The sequence below is a fragment of the Ornithodoros turicata genome, chromosome 3 (genome assembly GCF_037126465.1).
Source record: "Ornithodoros turicata isolate Travis chromosome 3, ASM3712646v1, whole genome shotgun sequence".
Lineage (NCBI taxonomy): Eukaryota > Metazoa > Arthropoda > Arachnida > Ixodida > Argasidae > Ornithodoros > Ornithodoros turicata.
Window position 1 is genome coordinate 82561833 of NC_088203.1, and position 21015 is coordinate 82582847.

The window sequence follows — 21015 nt, forward strand, 5'->3', positions numbered from 1 at the left end:
CACCACCGGCGCTTGAACCATCTTCAGCACTGCGAATATTTAAAAGCGTAGACGACACCCTTTTCTTGCGCAATAATCTTTAAACAGACAATAAATGTCGCTGTATGTTGGTCCGTGTGTGGTTGGACGATGTCCCTGGATATACGGTGTGCCCCGAGTGATTTTTTTCGGACGGACCGGACCTCATTTCGGACTGTCGAGGCCGGGCCGGGTTGAAAAATAGCCGCCCGTGTCAACCTCTACCACAGCGTCCTATTAATCTGCAGGAGAGCTAGCCTGTGGTCTGCTTCGTGCACCTCGCGGTATGCTACTGACATTGTGTGACGCATCACTCACTACAGGGACAAGCTATTATCGTATGCCAGCCCTCTTAATGACCTGCAGCGAGAGCTTCTAGTCCGGGAACGCCGTCTGTAGCGGGGCCTAACAGTATCGTAGAGAAACTCGACTGAAGAACGACTCTCTTTCGGGAATGCTATCCGTTCCAGAGCGGACAACTCGTCCACCTGGTATTAATGCAGAATGACAACTGGGACAGGATTTGAGCGTGATGCAGTGTAATGTACAGCTCCGGTCAACCTTAATAATAACACTGAAAAAAAATTCGGTCTCATTTCCCAGCACGATAACAGCCACCCTTGGAGCAATGGGGGAACATTAAGTGAACAAAGTCCTTGCGTTAAACTAACATAATAATTTTGTCCAACTAAGATTTCCTCATGACCCCAAGGATTGCTGCAATCGCGCTCAGGAGCGAGGCCACAATTTTTTCAGTGTTATTATTAAGGTTGGCCGGAGCTGTACCGTCGGAAATCTCAGACACACGGTTACCTCCCCCACATTGCTACCGCCCTCGGCCGGGATTTCGAACAAGCGGGATGAACCCAAGGTGGTCGAAATTATCCCCAGTCTTACTCTGCGTCACGTGAATGACATGTCGCCACACCAGGCTTACGCATGCCTTACGTGTATTCACCCTTTCACTGCTTACAAACAGAAGGCAGAACCGGAAGTTGTGTAGGGTTCGAGCGTCAGCGGGTACATGTGGCGCCACGCCGGGTCACTGATTTCAGTTAAACCTTTTCACTGTTTACAAATAGTCAAAGGGTTTAACTCAAATGAGTGACAGGGCGCGGCGCTACATGTATAGCCGCTGACGCTGGGAACCCTAGATAACTTCCGGTTGTGCCTTCTGTTTGTGAACAGTGAAAGGGTGAATTTCTACTCCAATTACGTAATGTATCGTGGCTATAGAGTATCCGCTCCCCACAGCGCTCTTGCTTTTTCCTGTCCCTTGTCCGTCGTGTGAAATATCCTATATTGTGGGGCTCTAGCCTCTAGGGGGCCCGTGGTGCGGAGATATCCTTCAGTATCTCGTCCAGCGCGCAGTAGGAGAACTAGACATGCTGTGATATCGTCTTACGCAAAGGAAACAAGAGTGAGTCTTGGTGCATCGACCACTATCGCCATAGGAGGTAGGAGTCAACATAGGAGATAACGTTGGTGGGTCCACGCACGCGCAAAACATAAAGAGAGCTTGTTTGTGTTACTGTATAAAGAGAGCTTTGCGCATTGCGCAGAACCGTTACCTATCTACGCATCTCTTACACGCTATTTTTACGTATCTCTCACATGCTATCACGCTATCTCTTACGTACGCAAAGGCGATAGCGTACGGTGTACTAAAACTTTCTATTCTTGTACTCATGATGTCGCTACGCATTACGTCCAGGGGCGGATCAAGGATTTTTTCTGAGAGGGGGGTCTAGCCTTCGCCATCATGGTAGATACACACTCTTAAAAATGAACTTCACCGCATAGCACGCTCCTAGCCAACCATCATCTCGAAAGATATCGTTATATGCCCTTATTTGTTCAAAACGGGAGGCGTACGCCATTTTTGTGACAATTATGAACAGCATAAGTGTCACAGAAAAGGCGTGTGCCTCCCGTTTTCAACAAATCAGGGCGGATAACGGTATCATTCGAGATGATGGTTGGCTAGGAGTGTGCTATGCAGTGAAGTTCATTTTTAAGAGTGCACGATCTAGGTCAATTTAACACTATCTGAAGACAGAAACTGAGGCGGGGTCAGGACACCTGACCCCCCCCCCTCTCTCTCTCTCTCTCTAGATCCGCCACTTGCAAAGAGAAAATACATTGTGCATTGTAGTTTGTAGGCACAGTTCAGAGAGGTGCACTCGAAATTGAAAGTAACATTGGAAACACAACGCAGTCTTGGTTCACCACATATTTAACTCCTCTGCGCGCCACCAGAAGGCCCTCAGTGCCCATCGACCTCGCGTGTCGTCTGCGACAGCGGCGGCGCTTCAACGCCGATTGCCGTCTGCTAACAAACGCGCAAGTATGAGCAGCGAGACGGCGGTCGGGCCTGCCCGTGGCCCGAAAACCGCCGCGAAAAAACCGATTGACGCCGAGCGTACGGGTAGGATAAACGACGAAGACGACGTGGTACGCATCGACTACGGTGAAGTGCTGTGAGTGAGGTGAAGTATACGGCAAAAGGTGGTGCACACCTCAAAGGATGTGCGTGTGGTGTGAGTGCGTGCTTTTCAATGGGGTGCACCCAGAGCGGGCTTCTACGCAAGGGGGACAGGACGCTAGGGGGTACGGAGAACCCCCCGCAGCAGGTCCCCTTTTCTGGGCCGGACCTCATCGGTTCGGAGCATTTTTCTTCGGCCCTGCGAGACGGCAGTGCAGTGTCTGGCCGTGCAAATGGTCGGGATGGCCTGTCGGGCGATATCAACGTGCCGCTCTTTGACCTCACACCGGAAGACGGAAAGGTAAAATATATATATATATATATTACGCAATGCGCCCACATCCGAATTTATCCATGCTTGGTAAATCCTTGCGCCGCTTCAGATACGAAGATTACAACGATAGGTTTCTCCTCCCCCCCTGGAGAGAAGGGGGAAAGAGAGAGAGAGATGGAAATGGGTATGAATATTAAGAAGGGCTTGACGACATTGTAAAAGTAATGGCCTGGAGCGACCAATCAGTAATTTACTTCTAATACACGAATACTATACCCCCCCCCCCCCCCCATCTCTTTCTCTTCTTCAAGTCTCGGTATTCTATCAGATAATACGGCGTACTCAGTCAGTACTGCTTCAGGCTGTAGCAATTGTACATTTGCGCATTACTCCCACGTACAGTGGTATGAGTGCTTCAATTACCACTCCGCGATTTATCGTGTCGGCGTTCACTGTTATCCTGCCATGTGCACACAGTTGCGCAGCCTTTGGTTCACGAAAAATCGATGGCACGTGACGTGCTCATGAACGTAATGCGAACACGTCACATCATGTACACTGTGATTTTCATCTATTCATTTTTCTCACCAGCAAGTACAAATTGTGTTCCAAAGACGCGTTAAAAAACAAAACAAAAACAGTCGTTTTCTCGAAGTTTTGTTCGTATGCAAGCATAACGACCTTCAAACAAACCATTAAACTTTCGATAATGCAAGTCATGGGGCTCCTTCCCGCTTGTAAAACTGAAAGCAACGTTTCCTCGTGCTTTTCAATCACACCTGGGAAGGTTAGACGACATCGAAATGACAAACGGGTCATGCACATGAGACGGTGTGCCTGTTGCAGCCCACAACAGATGCTTTTTCGTGGCTTTCACACGTGACATTTTCAAGCGTGCTCAGCTGCATGTAATAGATATGACGGCCCACACGTTTATATACCAGGGGGAACGTATAGCGCAACGGACTTCCTGCCTTATTGAAACATATGTCGCTCAATGCAGAACGCAACCGTTGCTCAATGCTATAGTATTATTGGTGAGATAAGTAACCCTGTTTTTCTTGGCATATGATTTGTAGACTTTAACGCAGTTAATCTACCAGTTGGCTAACAATGGCATTTCGCACATAAGCTTAGAAAAAATGCAGTAATAATCGGCGAATGAAAATCATTTCACGAATTATTTCCTGTGTTTGGGAGTAACGGGCTTCAAAGTCTGCACGACCCAGCCTTTCTTCCTTATAAAATGTTTCCGTTCCATCGTGTTACTGACTTTTTATCAGTTCATTGTTCTTATTAACGCGGTGCTTCCACATGTATCGATAAATTCATGACACAAAAAATATCAGTTAGGTTGTAATAGCCACTCAGAGTAAAAAAAGAGAAAGAAACATTTATTACGAAGTACATCACAAAGGTTAGCTACTGCAAGTTATTAGCTAACCATGCTAGTAGCTCTTTTCTTTTTTTCAGTAATTGAGCGGCACAATACTGCTCCTGTTTGTTTTCGCTGCGATCAGTATCTTGGTATATACGTCTCGCCGTGTAAGACGAACAGAGTCGCCTTCACCTCTTGAGCCGACATTTCTCAGCGTGTGTTACCGGCGGCGCCTGTGTTTAGTATGCAGAGAGCGGTAAGGAACTACACGTCCACCTGTTGAATGCAGCTGGAATCGCGTGACGGCCGTCCATCGATCGATGAGCCACGGGAGCCGGCTTTCATCGCTGCCCCAACAGGACACCAAAGTCGTACATTTGCATTTACACACACTCTCGGGTATGATGTCATTCGAGTCCTTATCGCTGTATAACCTTCGACATAGGTACTCTATCTCTCTCTCTCTCTCTCTCCATGTTGTCGGGAAATTCTGTCTCTCTATAGGGAGAGAGAGAGGGAGAGGACAGAGCGTAAGTTCGCTCGTGCTCGTTCGTTCGCGTAAGTTCGCTCGTTTTTTTGCTCTTGGGGTTTGCGCGGTTCTTCCGAACAGAGCAACTGAGTTAATAGCGAGTTTTAGTATATCGGAAGGTACTCACGATAACGTTTCCGAAAATATGATAAGCCAATCGCCTGATTTCTTCGAAGGGGCTGACGTCACGTCTCTGGTCTTTGATTTGACAGCTTCCTTTATGGTATCGTTTTCGTAGAATGGCTTCCGATGCACTACAACTCCCTAATAGCGAGTTTTAGGAGAACGCAGTAGTTTCACGATAACGTTTCTGAACACATGATAAGCCAATCGCCTGATTCCTTTGAAGTGGCTGACGACACGTTGCCGATATTTGATTGACTGACAGCGATACGGAGTCGGAATCGGAGGTTGCTTACGCTTCTCGAATACCCCTGTTACACATGTACACTCTTAAAAATGAACTTCACCACATAGCGCGCTCCTAGCCAACCATCATCCCGAATGACAACGTTCTCGCCCCACTCCTCCTCCCGTTTTCAACAAATCAGGGGCGAGAACGTTGTCATTCGGGGTGATGGTTGGCTAGGAGCGTGCTATGTGGTGAAGTTCATTTCTAAGAGTGTAGCCTTCGACGTTCCTTTGAAACCTACTCCGTTGAAAAAGGTGCGTAGCGTCTGCAAGCATGTAACGTGTCAACCTGTCCAGCAGCATTGGCTGCCCAACAGCATGCCCTTTTAGAAGTTGATATATTACACGCTTGCTGGCGCTACGCGCGTTTTTCCAGGCTGTTGGTTTCAACGGTCGTCGAAGGCTGCCCGTGTAATACCATAGTCAGACGGCAAACCTAAGGCGGTAAACGGAACGGCCATAACTTCACCGGTAGCCCAATCATCATCTCGAACGACATTGTTCTCTGAGAGAAGTGATGTTCTGAGGCTGGAACAACATAGAAAGGACAAATACATACAAAGCCTCAAATTGCCTAAGAAATTAACGATGAAAGATGGAAGTCACTGAAAAGGTTAGCCAGCTGTAGGACTCGAACCCAAATCTTCTGGATCCAGAAGATGAGGGTTCGAGTCCTACAGCTGGCTAACCTTTTCAGTGACTTCCATCTTTCATCGTTGATTTTTCTCTGCTTTGATTTGTTGTAAACGGGAGGCGTACAATCATGTACTGCATAATTGTCACAAAAAAGGCGTACACCTCCCGTTTTCAACAAACCAGAAGAGAGAACCATGTCATTAGAGATGATAGTTGGGCTTCTGGTGAACTTACGGCCGTTCCGTTTGCGGCCTCAAGTTTGCCGTCTGGCTGGGGTATAGCCAAACGATAAACTTAATGCATTAAACGGAATGGTAGTGGTGGTGGTGGTGGTGATGGTGAAAGGGCTCACCGTGTGGGCAACGTCACGACTGTCGCCCTGGGGAATGTGCGTCCTGGGCCGACTTCCAAGGGAACCGTGCCGACATATGTCTGAAAGCGTCTGAGGAAAACCCAGGGAAAACTCCAGACAGCACAGCCGGCACTTCACCTCCTAATCCACCGTCATATCGAATGACATCGTTCCCTCCCCCGATTTGTTGAAAACAGGAGGCGTACGCCTTCTTTGTGACAATTATGTCGGACATAATTGCGACAGAAAGGCATATAAAGTTTTCAGCAAATCAAGGGCGAGAGTGATGTCATTCCACATGATGGTTGATTAGGAGGTGAAGTTACTGCCCTGTTTAATGCATTAAGTTTGTCGTGTAGCTGGGGTATAACTGCTGCACTCTTAAAAATGAACTTCACAGCATAGCACGCTCCTAGCCGACCATCATCTCGAGTGATATCGTTATCTGCCCTGATTTGTTGGAAACGGGAGGTGTACGCCTTTTTTGTGACACTTATGCTGTTCATAATTGTCACAAAAAAAAGGCGTACGCCTCCCGTTTTCAACAAATCAGGGTAGATAACGATATCACTCGAGGTGGCGGTCGGCTAGGAGCGTGCTATGCTGTGAAGTTCAGTTCTAAGGACACAAAACTCCCCATGTCCGAAATTCATCCAAAAAGCGAGGGCCCTGAAAACACAGGCTGACAAAAATAATGAGACAGACAGCATCTGTATCACTATCACCTGGTAGCGTGAACATCTAGAAATACGAAGATTCCTTGACATATATTTGACATGAAAGAAGTTTGTTGTTCATGGGCTCCTGAAATAAAAATTAAATCCCTAAAACAGTCACAAGACAACGTTCACATTATACAGTCTGCGTTGAAACAAATAGCTGCGCACCTTTGAAGAAGACAATCTTGTCATCTGTGCTTCTTTGTAAACTTTGAGGAGGAAGGAAAGCGTGATTAACAGGATAAATAAAAGGAAAAGGGCGCTACGACCGACGCCTCACCACTGGGGGCCGCTGCTGTCGTATTCCGCGGATGACGTCATTGCTCCTTCCGGGAGCATGGTGAGAGATAGCGGGAGGCATTGGATGGCGATGGGAAATAGAGCGCCCCTTTGTGCAAGGCTGTGGTGGCGCTGCGGGCGACAGGACAGACGCTCTCGGTGGCGGCTCTCTACGGCGTTGTTATGGTTATGGTCTCGTGACCGCGATACGCGGCGTCGGCGGCGAAAGAGTTTTGGGTCCAGCGTTGTGTACGAGTCTGAGCGAGTTGATATTAATCTCACTCCGTTTATTGTTCAACTGATGGTTGTTGTTTGAGAGCTCAATTGCTATGCTGTGAGATTGGGGTGTACGGCACGCATATACGGCATACGACAATATAAATAAATACATATAAACAAAAGGATGTGCACGATAAATTACGCCACATTATTATAGCTTCCCGTGTTGCTACACTTTGCATTATAAAGGCGCTTTCGCGAACCAGTCCGTTCACAAACAGCCGTGTGCATCCCGTCGTGTATATATTAGACTTGGATACTTTCCTTTTAATTGCCTAATAACGCTTTTGCGACTCGAGCGCGTATATTGACAGGCTCCAGACTTGCGCAATATTATTTTGGGGATGGCGCATATGCTCAGACAAGAGCGGAGGAAAGTTGTTCTCCTATTTGCTTTATGTATTTATTCACTTCAGTATAAACAATTATGCACACTACAGTGCTATATGATATATTGTAAGCACCTTATGGCTGCAGAATCCCTGGTTGGATATTTGTAAAATTTTAGTGCCTTCTTTTCTGTGGTGGTCACTGTCACTCATAGGGATTCCGTTAAGTGTTGTGGCAATTCCAATGTAAACAGTCATCTGTTATATTGGAAAGTGAGTGATTATAGTCAAAAGAGTCTCAATAAACATGATACCTTCTACAATACCATCTGTGATTCCTAAATGTCAGTATGACAAGGTATGAAGAAATGTTAATGTAGTACATGCTATCCAAAGCAAGTTCTTCCACATCCCCCCCCCCCCATCTACACACACTCAGAAAACAAAAACAAAAAAAAAAAGCCGATCTTGGATTTGCCTCTGATAACATAATTTAACTACACAAATGCAGATACGTGCACTCAAACACATTTGCAAGGAAAGCATGACGATTATTGCAGTTGCAACGGTCATGCCAGTAAGTCATGTACATCTTGGTATTTTTGAAATTTCTCAAACATTTCCATATCTTTTATATTCAACGTGCTGGACATCTAGTGTGCAACACCTGATATCAAATCAAAATCTGAGCCAGTATGGGGTCACGAACACACCGGTGTCACCTGAGCAAGAATAAGGTAGACGTCATGTCAACAAGTTGCACACTGCTGTTCCATCTTGCACATTTGTCATGCTCATCTAGGTATTTTGAAATTTCTCAAACATTTCCATATCTTTTATATTCAACGTGCTGGACATCTAGTGTGCAACACCTGATATCAATCGAAGATGTCCAGCACGTTGAATATAAAAGATATGGAAATGTTTGAGAAATTTCAAAATACCTAGATGAGCATGACAAATGTGCAAGATGGAACAGCAGTGTGCAACTTGTTGACATGACGTCTACCTTATTCTTGCTCAGGTGACACCGGTGTGTTCGTGACCCCATACTGGCTCAGATTTTGATTCGATATCAGGTGTTGCACACTAGATGTCCAGCACGTTGAATATAAAAGATATTGAAATGTTTTAGAAATTTCAAAATACCTAGATGAGCATGACAAATGTGCAAGATGGAACAGCAGTGTGCAACTTGTTGACATGACGTCTACCTTATTCTTGCTCAGGTGACACCGGTGTGTTCGTGACCCCATACTGGCTCAGATTTTGATTTGATATCAGGTGTTGCACACTAGATGTCCAGCACGTTGAATATAAAAGATATTGAAATGTTTTAGAAATTTCAAAATACCTAGATGAGCATGACAAATGTGCAAGATGGAACAGCAGTGTGCAACTTGTTGACATGACGTCTACCTTATTCTTGCTCAGGTGACACCGGTGTGTTCGTGACCCCATACTGGCTCAGATTTTGATTCGATATCAGGTGTTGCACACTAGATGTCCAGCACGTTGAATATAAAAGATATTGAAATGTTTTAGAAATTTCAAAATACCTAGATGAGCATGACAAATGTGCAAGATGGAACAGCAGTGTGCAACTTGTTGACATGACGTCTACCTTATTCTTGCTCAGGTGACACCGGTGTGTTCGTGACCCCATACTGGCTCAGATTTTGATTTGATATCAGGTGTTGCACACTAGATGTCCAGCACGTTGAATATAAAAGATATTGAAATGTTTTAGAAATTTCAAAATACCTAGATGAGCATGACAAATGTGCAAGATGGAACAGCAGTGTGCAACTTGTTGACATGACGTCTACCTTATTCTTGCTCAGGTGACACCGGTGTGTTCGTGACCCCATACTGGCTCAGATTTTGATTCGATATCAGGTGTTGCACACTAGATGTCCAGCACGTTGAATATAAAAGATATTGAAATGTTTTAGAAATTTCAAAATACCTAGATGAGCATGACAAATGTGCAAGATGGAACAGCAGTGTGCAACTTGTTGACATGACGTCTACCTTATTCTTGCTCAGGTGACACCGGTGTGTTCGTGACCCCATACTGGCTCAGATTTTGATTTGATATCAGGTGTTGCACACTAGATGTCCAGCACGTTGAATATAAAAGATATTGAAATGTTTGAGAAATTTCAAAATACCTAGATGAGCATGACAAATGTGCAAGATGGAACAGCAGTGTGCAACTTGTTGACATGACATCTACCTTATTCTTGCTCAGGTGACACCGGTGTGTTCGTGACCCCATACTGGCTCAGATTTTGATTTGATATCAGGTGTTGCACACTAGATGTCCAGCACGTTGAATATAAAAGATATGGAAATGTTTGAGAAATTTCAAAAATACCAAGATGTACATGACTTACTGGCATGACCGTTGCAACTGCAATAATCGTCATGCTTTCCTTGCAAATGTGTTTGAGTGCACGTATCTGCATTTGTGTAGTTAAATTATGTTATCAGAGGCAAATCCAAGATCGGCTTTTTTTTTTGTTTTTGTTTTCTGAGTGTGTGTAGATGGGGGGGGGGATGTGGAAGAACTTGCTTTGGATAGCATGTACTACATTAACATTTCTTCATACCTTGTCATACTGACATTTAGGAATCACAGATGGTATTGTAGAAGGTATCATGTTTATTGAGACTCTTTTGACTATAATCACTCACTTTCCAATATAACAGATGACTGTTTACATTGGAATTGCCACAACACTTAACGGAATCCCTATGAGTGACAGTGACCACCACAGAAAAGAAGGCACTAAAATTTTACAAATATCCAACCAGGGATTCTGCAGCCATAAGGTGCTTACAATATATCATATAGCACTGTAGTGTGCATAATTGTTTATACTGAAGTGAATAAATACATAAAGCAAATAGGAGAACAACTTTCCTCCGCTCTTGTCTGAGCATATGCGCCATCCCCAAAATAATATTGCGCAAGTCTGGAGCCTGTCAATATACGCGCTCGAGTCGCAAAAGCGTTATTAGGCAATTAAAAGGAAAGTATCCAAGTCTAATATATACACGACGGGATGCACACGGCTGTTTGTGAACGGACTGGTTCGCGAAAGCGCCTTTATAATGCAAAGTGTAGCAACACGGGAAGCTATAATAATGTGGCGTAATTTATCGTGCACATCCTTTTGTTTATATGTATTTATTTATATTGTCGTATGCCGTATATGCGTGCCGTACACCCCAATCTCACAGCATAGCAATTGAGCTCTCAAACAACAACCATCAGTTGAACAATAAACGGAGTGAGATTAATATCAACTCGCTCAGACTCGTACACAACGCTGGACCCAAAACTCTTTCGCCGCCGACGCCGCGTATCGCGGTCACGAGACCATAACCATAACAACGCCGTAGAGAGCCGCCACCGAGAGCGTCTGTCCTGTCGCCCGCAGCGCCACCACAGCCTTGCACAAAGGGGCGCTCTATTTCCCATCGCCATCCAATGCCTCCCGCTATCTCTCACCATGCTCCCGGAAGGAGCAATGACGTCATCCGCGGAATACGACAGCAGCGGCCCCCAGTGGTGAGGCGTCGGTCGTAGCGCCCTCTAGTGGTGTACCCTACACAATGGTTAATCCTTCTATTCATCGGAGATAATCCGTCTATTGGGGGCTGCATTGGAAACAACACCCGGCTTTTCTTGCTCATCTCTCGGTTACTGGGACCCTGAAAAACGGATATATTTTTCTGACAAATCTGATTTGCTTTAAATTTCATCGGCGTATGTTTTAGTATCTTTTCGGATAAATGCGAAGAAACCCGCAGTGCCCTCATGCGCTCCCTTCGTGCCTCCGGCCTAAGAACAGATTATAAGGCCACTTTTTTCTTCTTTTTTCTTTTATATATAAGTCCAGCTACTTGTTTCCTTTTTAAGGAATAGCAAGTCGGCCTGAGCCTGACTAACCTTTCCTGTCTTTCTTTTTTTAAAAGAAACATGAGTTTGAGAGCTTGAGTGGGGAATAAACATATCCCCCCCCCCCCCAAAAAAAACCCCGTCCGTCCCGAAAGTCCAATCTCTCTCTCTTTCCAAGCCCCCAAATCCGAAAAGTCCAATGTTTGGTAATGTGGCTGCTAGTATACCGTGATACTGTGTGATGAGCTTGCCTGTATCGGCAAGAGGCCGCTGAATTTAGCTGCACTTATTGGCCCCTATGAAGATCCTGTGCTCCATCGTCGGGTTCTTCACCTGTTCATGGACTTCCTGTCGTCCACTGGATTGCTCCAGACGCTTTGGTTCTTTCTTGTATTTTCATCCTTCCTTCATCATCTTCATATGTTCCACGTGCAATGGGGTTGGGTACCTCACCACCGCGGCGAAATACCCCATCTCATCGTCATCATTTATTGTTGTTGTTGTGTGCTAGTACACGTTCACAAGTAAGATGAGTCAGCCAATGTCTGAACGGAGACACGCTGCACGCGCCGCAACGGGGTGGGGGGACGTATAGGGGCTCGAGCGGACTGCCTGCCTAAATTGGCGGCAAGTTGCCGCAAGGTAGGACTGCGGATGATTTTAACTACTTGGAGTCATGTGACGTGTACCTGAAGTCTCCGGTACAGTGTGCGCAGTGCAATGTGCTGGAGGCAATGCTTATACCCCTGCCACACGGGCAGTTTTCAATGATCATTGAATTCAATGGTCATTGAACGCGCGCGCGGCGCCACCAAGCGTGTAACGTGTCAACTTCGTAAAAAGCATTGGATCCAATGCTCCCTAAAAGGCTGACACGTTACACCCTAGATGGCGCTACGCACGTGTTCAATGACGAATGGTTTCAATGATCATTGAAGAGTGCATGTTGTGGAAACCAGGAAACCATTCCCACTCCAGGGGTCGTGCTCGGCCGTTCGGCCCGTGAAGGAACTCTATGCCAACTCAATAACAAAACAAAGGTTTATTTCATACCTTTTTACAACTAAGATACAGCAGTCGCTTCCAGGTCAACGTCCCGTCTTCCCCTAACCCCGTCGCGCTCCCCTTTTACCAATCCTGTCCCTCTCCCCCGGGCTCCTCCTCGCCACTCCCCGGCAGCGGCGCCCTCTCATAACAGCAATATCGTGGTGGCCAACCGGTGGCGCCCCCACAGGTCTCCACAACGTGTGGCAGGGGTATTACATCCCCTACCTTGGTACCCTCCTATAGTCCGGGATCGAACCTACGATCTTGAGTGCAACAGCCCGAGTCTGCACAAACAGAAATACGACACTCTTAGTAAGCCAGTTAGATGTCAGAAATGCCAGTCATGTCAAAATCTTCATAACACGTTTTTTTTTTCTTTTTAGTGGATGCACGTATGTATTTCGCCATACGCGCAATTTCTTACAATGAATACAGCTGTACGGCGGGAGCTCATCGTGCTAATTATCCGTCTCGAATTAACGCTGGCAGTATGCGACACGAAAGCAGTTATCCTCCAGGGAATAGTTAAAACACGCGAGGCATATGCTGCAGTTAATGGAGCACTGCAGCACATTGATCAGGATGATATTACAAGCGTCAACTTTAGAAGTCAACGTAGTGGTAATTCGTAGGATACGCTTGCTATGATCCCTTCACTCCGAAAAATCGATGTACGGTCGATTATGAAATGGCATTCTTCGAAAGTGGGGGAAAGTGGGAAAGTTGTGTTGTGTTTGTCCTCGTCTGTGTGTTTTTTTTAATTCCGTGTTAGTACCGCGAAGCAACTGTGGCTATGGGCGGCGTACAGAGGTGGACAGATGGAGAGAGGACAGCAGGGAGGAGTGGGGTTAGAATGCCTTAGAATGGTTAGTGGGGGGTTAGAATGCGTCCTGGGCCGACTTCAGGGGGAACTGTGTCGACATTCGTCTGGAAAGTCTGCGGAAAACCCAGGGAAAACCTCAGACAGCACAGCCGACGGTGACAGGATTCGAACTCGTGTCACCTCCCAGTCTCGGTATGGAAAGCAATCATCTTAACCACTATGTTTTTGCACGTTAGTGCCCAGGTGTTACACTGCGTAACGAAATGATGGAACGACGGACCAAATAGACATAACAACAACAACAACAACAAATAAATGATGATGGTGCAGTGGGATGTTTCGCCGCTGAGGCGGCACCCTATCCCACTGCTTGATGGGGGAGAAGATGGTGAATGATGATGAATGTTCACAGTTCACGCAGGAGCCCTGTAGACATAAAGAACGTGTAGCAAACTTGGATTCCTTGTACGCTGGCGTTGTATAGCATACATCGTCCCATGTATCGGCGGCCAGCTGTCAATGCTAGTGGATGGCCCAAAGATAACATTAGCTGGGCAATGTGCTCCGTTTATCAACGCGCACCCGATTGCGCGGAAGCCAGCGTTCTTGAAGTTGAGCCCCTGTAATTGGAAATCGGCGATTGCGGCCGCTTATCTGAGCAGCAACTAGGCAACACTCCGATGTGCGTCAGATGCTCTCCTCTACATAGTTTACACAATTATCTGGCTCCCATTACCTCGTGATTGAGGACACGAACGTTCGGCAACATTGCCGAATGCATTCGTCTGTCTTATAGGCAGAGTTCGAGGTAACTCGTTACAAGTAACCCGTTACTCTAACTAAGGTCGTTTTTTTGGTAACTTGTAACTTAACTAGGTACTTTTGCGCCGTGGTAACTTTCAGAGGAACTCGTTCTTTTTTCAGGTAACGTTGCCAAAGTAACTTAAGTTAAGTTCCAAGTTACTTTTAACTCGCTTTTCACTCACGTCCACATATTTTCTTGCTTTCTCTCCGGTTCCTTCATGGCATTTTTTGCCATAAAACGTGATATTCAATCAATAACAGTATTTTATTCAGGAAGTAAGAACCGCTGCCATTGAAATGAAGCTGAACCATTGTGCGCCCACAGGGGGTAAGATGCAAAGCGTTCGAATAGACCTCTACCAGAGAAACGGCATCATGACATTGGTAGACAGACTAAAACCGACACAAATCGGAAGGACGGCTGGGTTCCACGAACGGGCACTTGTACGCTGTCTCCCATTGAAACAAAAGTAGGACCGAGGGTCGCGTCCCTTTAAGGGACCATGTCGTAATCCCCTCAAGACCGTGGCTTTCGGGCGCGACCTTGTTCACCTCTAGCTTCGAGCGTAGTTCAATTCTACCAAATTTTGGCGCTATCGAACACTATGACGTCATTTATTTACAAACAGGGAGAGGTCTGTTGTTGTGCATAAACGAAAACGATCTAAGCGTGTTGCACTCCTCCGCAGGCAACTCAAGGTCTAACTCAACTGCTCACGCGGCTGCACCTGCGTAATGCTATTTTGTGTCGGAAGTAACTTGGAAGTAACTCGTTATTTTTTTTTTAAGTAACTCAGTAAGTGCGAATTAGATTTCATGCTGAAGAACTTCGTTATTAACTTAGTTACATTTTGCACACGGTAACTTAACTTGTAACGAGTTCTTTTTGACGGGTAGCTTCTCAATCTATGCTTATAGGTAGGGTTCCGCGTTTTCGATTTTTATGTTTGGGCGAATTCGTATGTTTTTCAGTGTTTATTGATTTCCACGAAATCGGCGTTTTTCGATGTTTTTCCTGGCGCGTACATAGTTTACCCGGCAGTTATCGGCGAATAGAAATCCCGAATTAATTTCCGCACGACGCTCATTCAACATGACGTTGTTCGCCGCGGTGGCGTTTTACGTCTAACGAAAAAGAAAACGGACATTTTTCACAACCGTCGTATTTCTGTATGGCTTTCTGAGCTGTATCAACAACTTGCTGGGCATGTGCAGCAATTTATCTCTGTCATCGTTCCTGGAATGTCCCTCTGTATTCGAAATTTTTCGATTAAAACCGAATGAGGGAAAATTGGCCCGGCGTATGTTTTTCGGTGTTTTTCGATTAAAACCGAAAACGCGGAGCCCTACTTATAGGGACGGTCGCATCCGTTCCAGTTGATTTCGAAACTATAGTTTCATTTTATTCCTCCTGGATTACTGGTCACGGTATTGAAAATCCCGCATGAAACAGTGGCGTAGTTTGACTGTTATTCGACGAAATACATGACAAGAGCACACGCCGGATGTTGAGAGTATGCCGGAACTCCCTCGCTGGAGAAACGTGAAAACGTCACTCCCTAAGAAGCAATGTGGCCGCAACCATGCGCGGGCGTCTCACATGGCGCCTTTCCTGCTCTGAGCGGCGCTCTCTCACTCCTCCGCTTAGGGTGCGACGTCACGCCGTCGGAGATTCTGCGGGTGCGGAAGCAGCGCTGATCTTTAAAATCCGTTTACGTAATATCTAAGCACTATTGGACAAAAAACAAAAAAAAACTAGCCGGGTAGAGTGTCGGCCCATGCCGAAGGTAGTGGTATCGGTTTCAAAGATGGGTTTCCGGATGCGAAAGTCCCTTTGAACGACACTTTTTGTGATTATTATTACAATGGGTAGTGTAGCAGGCGAGTGGAATGCGGACGTTTCTGCATAGAAGGGAATATATACCAGCTCCGGTGGCGCAGCGGTAACGCGTGTGCTTGGAGACTGGGAGGTCCGCTGTTCGAATCCGCGGGCCGGCTGTGCCGTCTGGGGTTTTTCCTGGGTTTCCCTCAGATGTGTAATAGGCGTATGCCGGCACAGTTCCCCTGAAGTCGGCCCATGGACGCAGCTATCCTCCCCCCCGAGCGGATTCCGCTCGGTCTTCCACTTCACCCTTTCCTCTCCTCCTTTCTCTTCCCGAGAAACATGCCGCCTAATCAGTCAGGCAGGCAACCCTCTCGGGTTCCTCCCAACGACACTCCTCCCCCCTCCTCCTCCAAGGGAATATATGTACGCATGGCTGTAATAAAACGTACCAAAGCAAAATCAGTGGCCCAAAGTACTGTACTTTACTGGTGGTACAGTCCAGTAGTGTGGGACGAAGTGGTGCACACTAGCTTGGCAGTTCCCATGAAAGACACCTGTGTCATTAACGATTTTTTCATTTCTTTTTCTTTTCTTTTTTTGTGACAGCAGTTTTCTTGTCTGTCAAGGCTTTTATCAATATTTGCTTCGTTTGTGTACCTTGTATCTTTCTACATGCTTTTCTCCAAGCTGCGGAAGATCAGATTAGGTAGCATTTACTCCTCTCTTGTGTGTGATCTTTTCAGTCTATTGAGTCCCCATCTCACTCACGCAATCGATAACCTTTATGTAATGGGGTAGGGTACTGCGCCACATGCACTGAAACACCTCATGTCATCATCATCATCATCATGCATTTGTTGTTGTTCATCACTTTCTTTATTGTTTGCGTCGCAGGTGTCATTGCAAATGACAAAGTCAACGTATACAATGAGCGACGTGTTCACATGCCGCTCCCAACACGTCAATCCTAGATGAAATAAGAAAAGCAAGAACTTGCAAGATTGTAAACTTTCGGATGAGAGAAAAGCGCATCACTTACAAAGAATACGACTATAGATTGGACTGTTCAAGTGTATGTCTTTTTTTAAATGTCTTTTTCAGCAATCGATAGGGCTCGCTTCCCTTCTTAGTGTATTGTCTGCTTTGTCGATGGGAGGCAGGAGGTCACAGAAAGCATGTTATCAATTTTATCTCACAAGAGCAGTCGATACATTCTGTCTGAGACCTCGGCGGCAACTCTGCACGCCATGATTCCACTCCCGTGAAAACGACGAGCATGGCTAAATTGCCTACGACAATCATCTTAGCTCTGCTCTGAGAAGCCTCTAATCCTGTCGGCATTAGTATTTTCCATCGAAATTGCATTGTGGCAATGCCTATTCTTGAATATGTAGCATTATATTTTAGTGCCATTGAGCTTGGCAACGTCGAAATAAAAGACATTTAGCGCTAATAAAAGCATTTCTAGTGAAGGCACATAAACGCGGGACGTCTAATGAAATGAACTCTTGCATAGAGTAGATCCTAGCCTTTAGTTTCTAATGCCACAAGGACTGCCTCGGCCACTTGCATCCAACACCTACAGGCTGCGCCTCAATGTTCCCTACAGCGGCCGTCTCGCTGTTTAAGCTCTAAAACGTTATGTCGCCCAACTGTAGCGAATGCGGCTTGGTAGAGCACGCTGAACACGTCATTCAAGTATATACACTTTTCGTGTCTTAGAATCGGCGCTGGAAAACCTGGGGCGCAACGCAGCAGCGTAACGCCGCTCAGTGCTCGTTGTCGGTGCATCGTATAACGCCGTCCCGGACGGCGTTATACGATGCACCGACAACGAGCGATCTTCAGGCGATGCCTGCAATGCGCCCCTGGATAACCGCCTTTTCAGCACCGAGAACGTTCTTGGGCGCAGGCCCGTATGGTCACGGAGTACCGTCCATGCACACAGTTACGCAGTTTTTTTTTTTTTTTTTCATCATGTGACATTCTCGACACTTTGTGAAGCCTTCGTGTATCTCGGCTACTGTAATGAAGATGATAATATAGAAAAAACGGCTACTGTTCTAAAGGCAGGGTACGTTGTCCAGTGTGACTTTTGTGCTATTGTCTCATTAACTGGCCCCAGCTTGTTGTTTTTTGCTTTTTTTTTGTCTCTGACATCTTGGATTGGATTTGCTTTGTTGGGGGATGTGTTATTTGGTTGTTTTATTTATTTATTTATTCACATGTACTGGAGTAGCCTGTATCTTCACGTTTTTCTTTTTCAGTCAGTCAAAAAGTTTCTCGATTTGTGGACAGACTAAGGCGAAAACCTTTGGCTCAATAAATACTAAAGAAATTGGAGGGATATGTTTATTGAAAAAAGAAAACGAGGAAAGGTTAGTCAGGCACAGGCCGACTTCCTATTCCGTAAAAAAAAAGTTTGACTTAAAAAGAAAAAGTCGCCTTAGAGGCTGGTCGACAGGACGGAGTCGTGGAGGAAGCGCAGGAGGGTAGGGAGCATACATATGCGTATGTAGGCTCCCTACAGGAGGGTAGCCGTGACCGCCCCCTGGTTGCACAGGACTGGGACGAGCATAGTGGCCAAAGAGAAATTGGGGTAACCAAGTTGTCGTAACTAGAGGAATGACATGCTCGTCTCGCTCGGCATTTCGCAAATCACTTTGCGAACAATTGAACCTCTGTATGCAATAAGGGGATAAGTCGAAAAATCCCAAACCGAGAAAAGGGGCCTGATCTGATTGTCCGTCCCATTGACACACATGCATTTCCCGTTTCTTACTTTCCTGTGGCGAGACAATAAATTGCAATACGGTCCTAAATTTTCTTTGGCAGGTACACAATCGTATGTAGATGTCATTGCAGCAGAAATAGTAAAAAGGGGATAAGTAGACTTATCCCCTTATTGCATGCGGAGGTTCAATTAGATGCCTCATTGAGCATTTTATGACTTTAGTATCCTCGATGAAGCGAAATACGCAATATTTTATTTAACAAATACCGCCATATAAGTTTTATTTGGGATTTCTAGATTAAACCTCTAATGCAGACCACATAGAAGAACGCATCTTTGTGCTTACTTCTACGCGATTAATGGTGAAGATGGGGTATCCAATGTACGTAGCATATTTGATTGTCCTAATCACTTCATATATAGGATTAAAGTGGCCCATCATCTACATCTGCATGACAACAAAAAATGATAACAACGAAATATCATGCAACTTCCAAAGATTCAAACATCGGAGAAAAAAAAAAAAAAGATCTGAGTTGCGTAAAATACCCTATTGAGTGACTTAACGCTGTCGGTGCATTCATATCGAGTTCTGTATCATGCGAGTTGTTGGCGGCGAATATAAGTGAATAAAGTTGTTGTAAAGTGAAGTGAAGTAAAGTATGAATAAAGTACAGTTGCAAAATTAATAAAAATAAAATAGACAAAAATTAAAATAATTTATTATGCGAGTTGTTGGCGGCGAATATAAATGAACACAGTTGTTGTAAAGTGACGTGAAGCACAGTATGAATAAAGTAAAGTTGTAAAAATAAAGTTGTTTCGAGTTATAACCCCAGTTTCCGTCCGCGTTCCCCCGAAAGAGAGTATATCGCAATGACGCGTTTGAAACGCTGGACTGTCGGCCAAATATGACTGCGACACAATTGCTATGACCTTGTGAAGTTCCAACGAGGCACATCCCATCTGTTAACCATGTGCCGCAGCCAGAACATTCTGTACCTTGTCTTTTTGTACGTCAGGTTTATACTAGAACCCCTATTTAGTGACTCTAGTTTATACTTACGTCGCTTTTGTAATAGAGTTAGGTATGAAAAATCTGCTACATGTTGCTTCGAAGAAGCAGGACTTTAACAGAAGCATGGCAGCATGAATCAGACCAGCAGAAGCATGGGAAAGGAAAAGTGAAAGGTCATGTCCATGGCCTCCTTGCATAGCTTCTTTCGGAGATATAAGGGCGGCCTACAGTTTGCGGGCCCCGAAACTACGGTTTTCGCTCTTTCTTTCTCTCTCTCTCTTTTTCCAGCTATTACAATCGTAGCAGCGTGTGTATTCCGCAAGGGATAGCGGTAAATCCGACATGCACTTTCTGTTCTGTCTCTGCCATGAAAAACGCGAGATTGATTCGGGGGGGGGGGGGGGGGCTTGTTTATTTAAAAAAAGAAAAAAGAAGGTTCGCGAGATTGGCTTGGGAAAATTCCTAGTTCTATTCAGGAACTTCAATTTCTCGCGGCTTAAAACTGATAAAATAAGTGCTCGGAAGTCATGGTAAAAGCTCATCCGAGATAAATAGAGTTGACAAGATATGTTTTAGTACGACTTCATACACGTTATAGGTGAAACAGTGTATCGGTATCTGCGAAGAGATATCGAGATTTTATCTATTTTAGACTCCGATAAATGTCGATATTTACCGATATGCGATAAAATATTGATTTTTTTAAAAAACTTCGTTAACTTCGTTAACATCGATTGAGAAAAATATCAGTAACATAGCTATAGTTCTTACTATTCACGAGGGTCGGCCCGTACATTTCTTTATTTTTGGTTTTATTTTTCATCTGATGGTTGTTTGCCGTGCGTGCTGAAGCCTTAGCAGCATCACAGGCGTTACCACATTTCAATAGGAACAACGTGCATAAACAAGCTATACCGCGCCATGAAATTGCTAGCGTCTTCGGCTGCCTTCCAAACCTCGGCCTCGGGCAAGTGCAAAGGAATGGAGAGTAAACGGGCACCTGTCGTTAGAAAACAGCCCAACTGCTCCACAAAACGCCTCACTCGACATTTTCCTAACGTAGCACTTTTTGCCCTTAAGGACCCTATCGATCTCAACAGTTCTCTAGAGAAGCCCCGAGGAAAGAGAACTAGTGGGGAATCTCGTTGAATTCCCCCCTGGGGAA

At 45.4% G+C, this 21015-nt stretch overlaps 1 protein-coding gene across 2 annotated transcripts in view; it reads left to right on the forward strand.

The window, feature by feature from the left end:
• The first annotated feature begins 2353 nt into the window (after positions 1-2353).
• LOC135388697 (high affinity cAMP-specific and IBMX-insensitive 3',5'-cyclic phosphodiesterase 8B-like) overlaps positions 2354-21015 on the forward strand; it is a 259486-nt gene continuing 240824 nt past the window's right edge. For both annotated transcript variants that reach the window (XM_064618419.1, XM_064618420.1), the window contains exon 1: positions 2354-2804. In XM_064618419.1, coding sequence (XP_064474489.1) covers positions 2577-2804 — 228 coding nt within the window. In that variant the 5' untranslated portion in view covers positions 2354-2576. The remainder of the gene's footprint in view (positions 2805-21015) is intronic.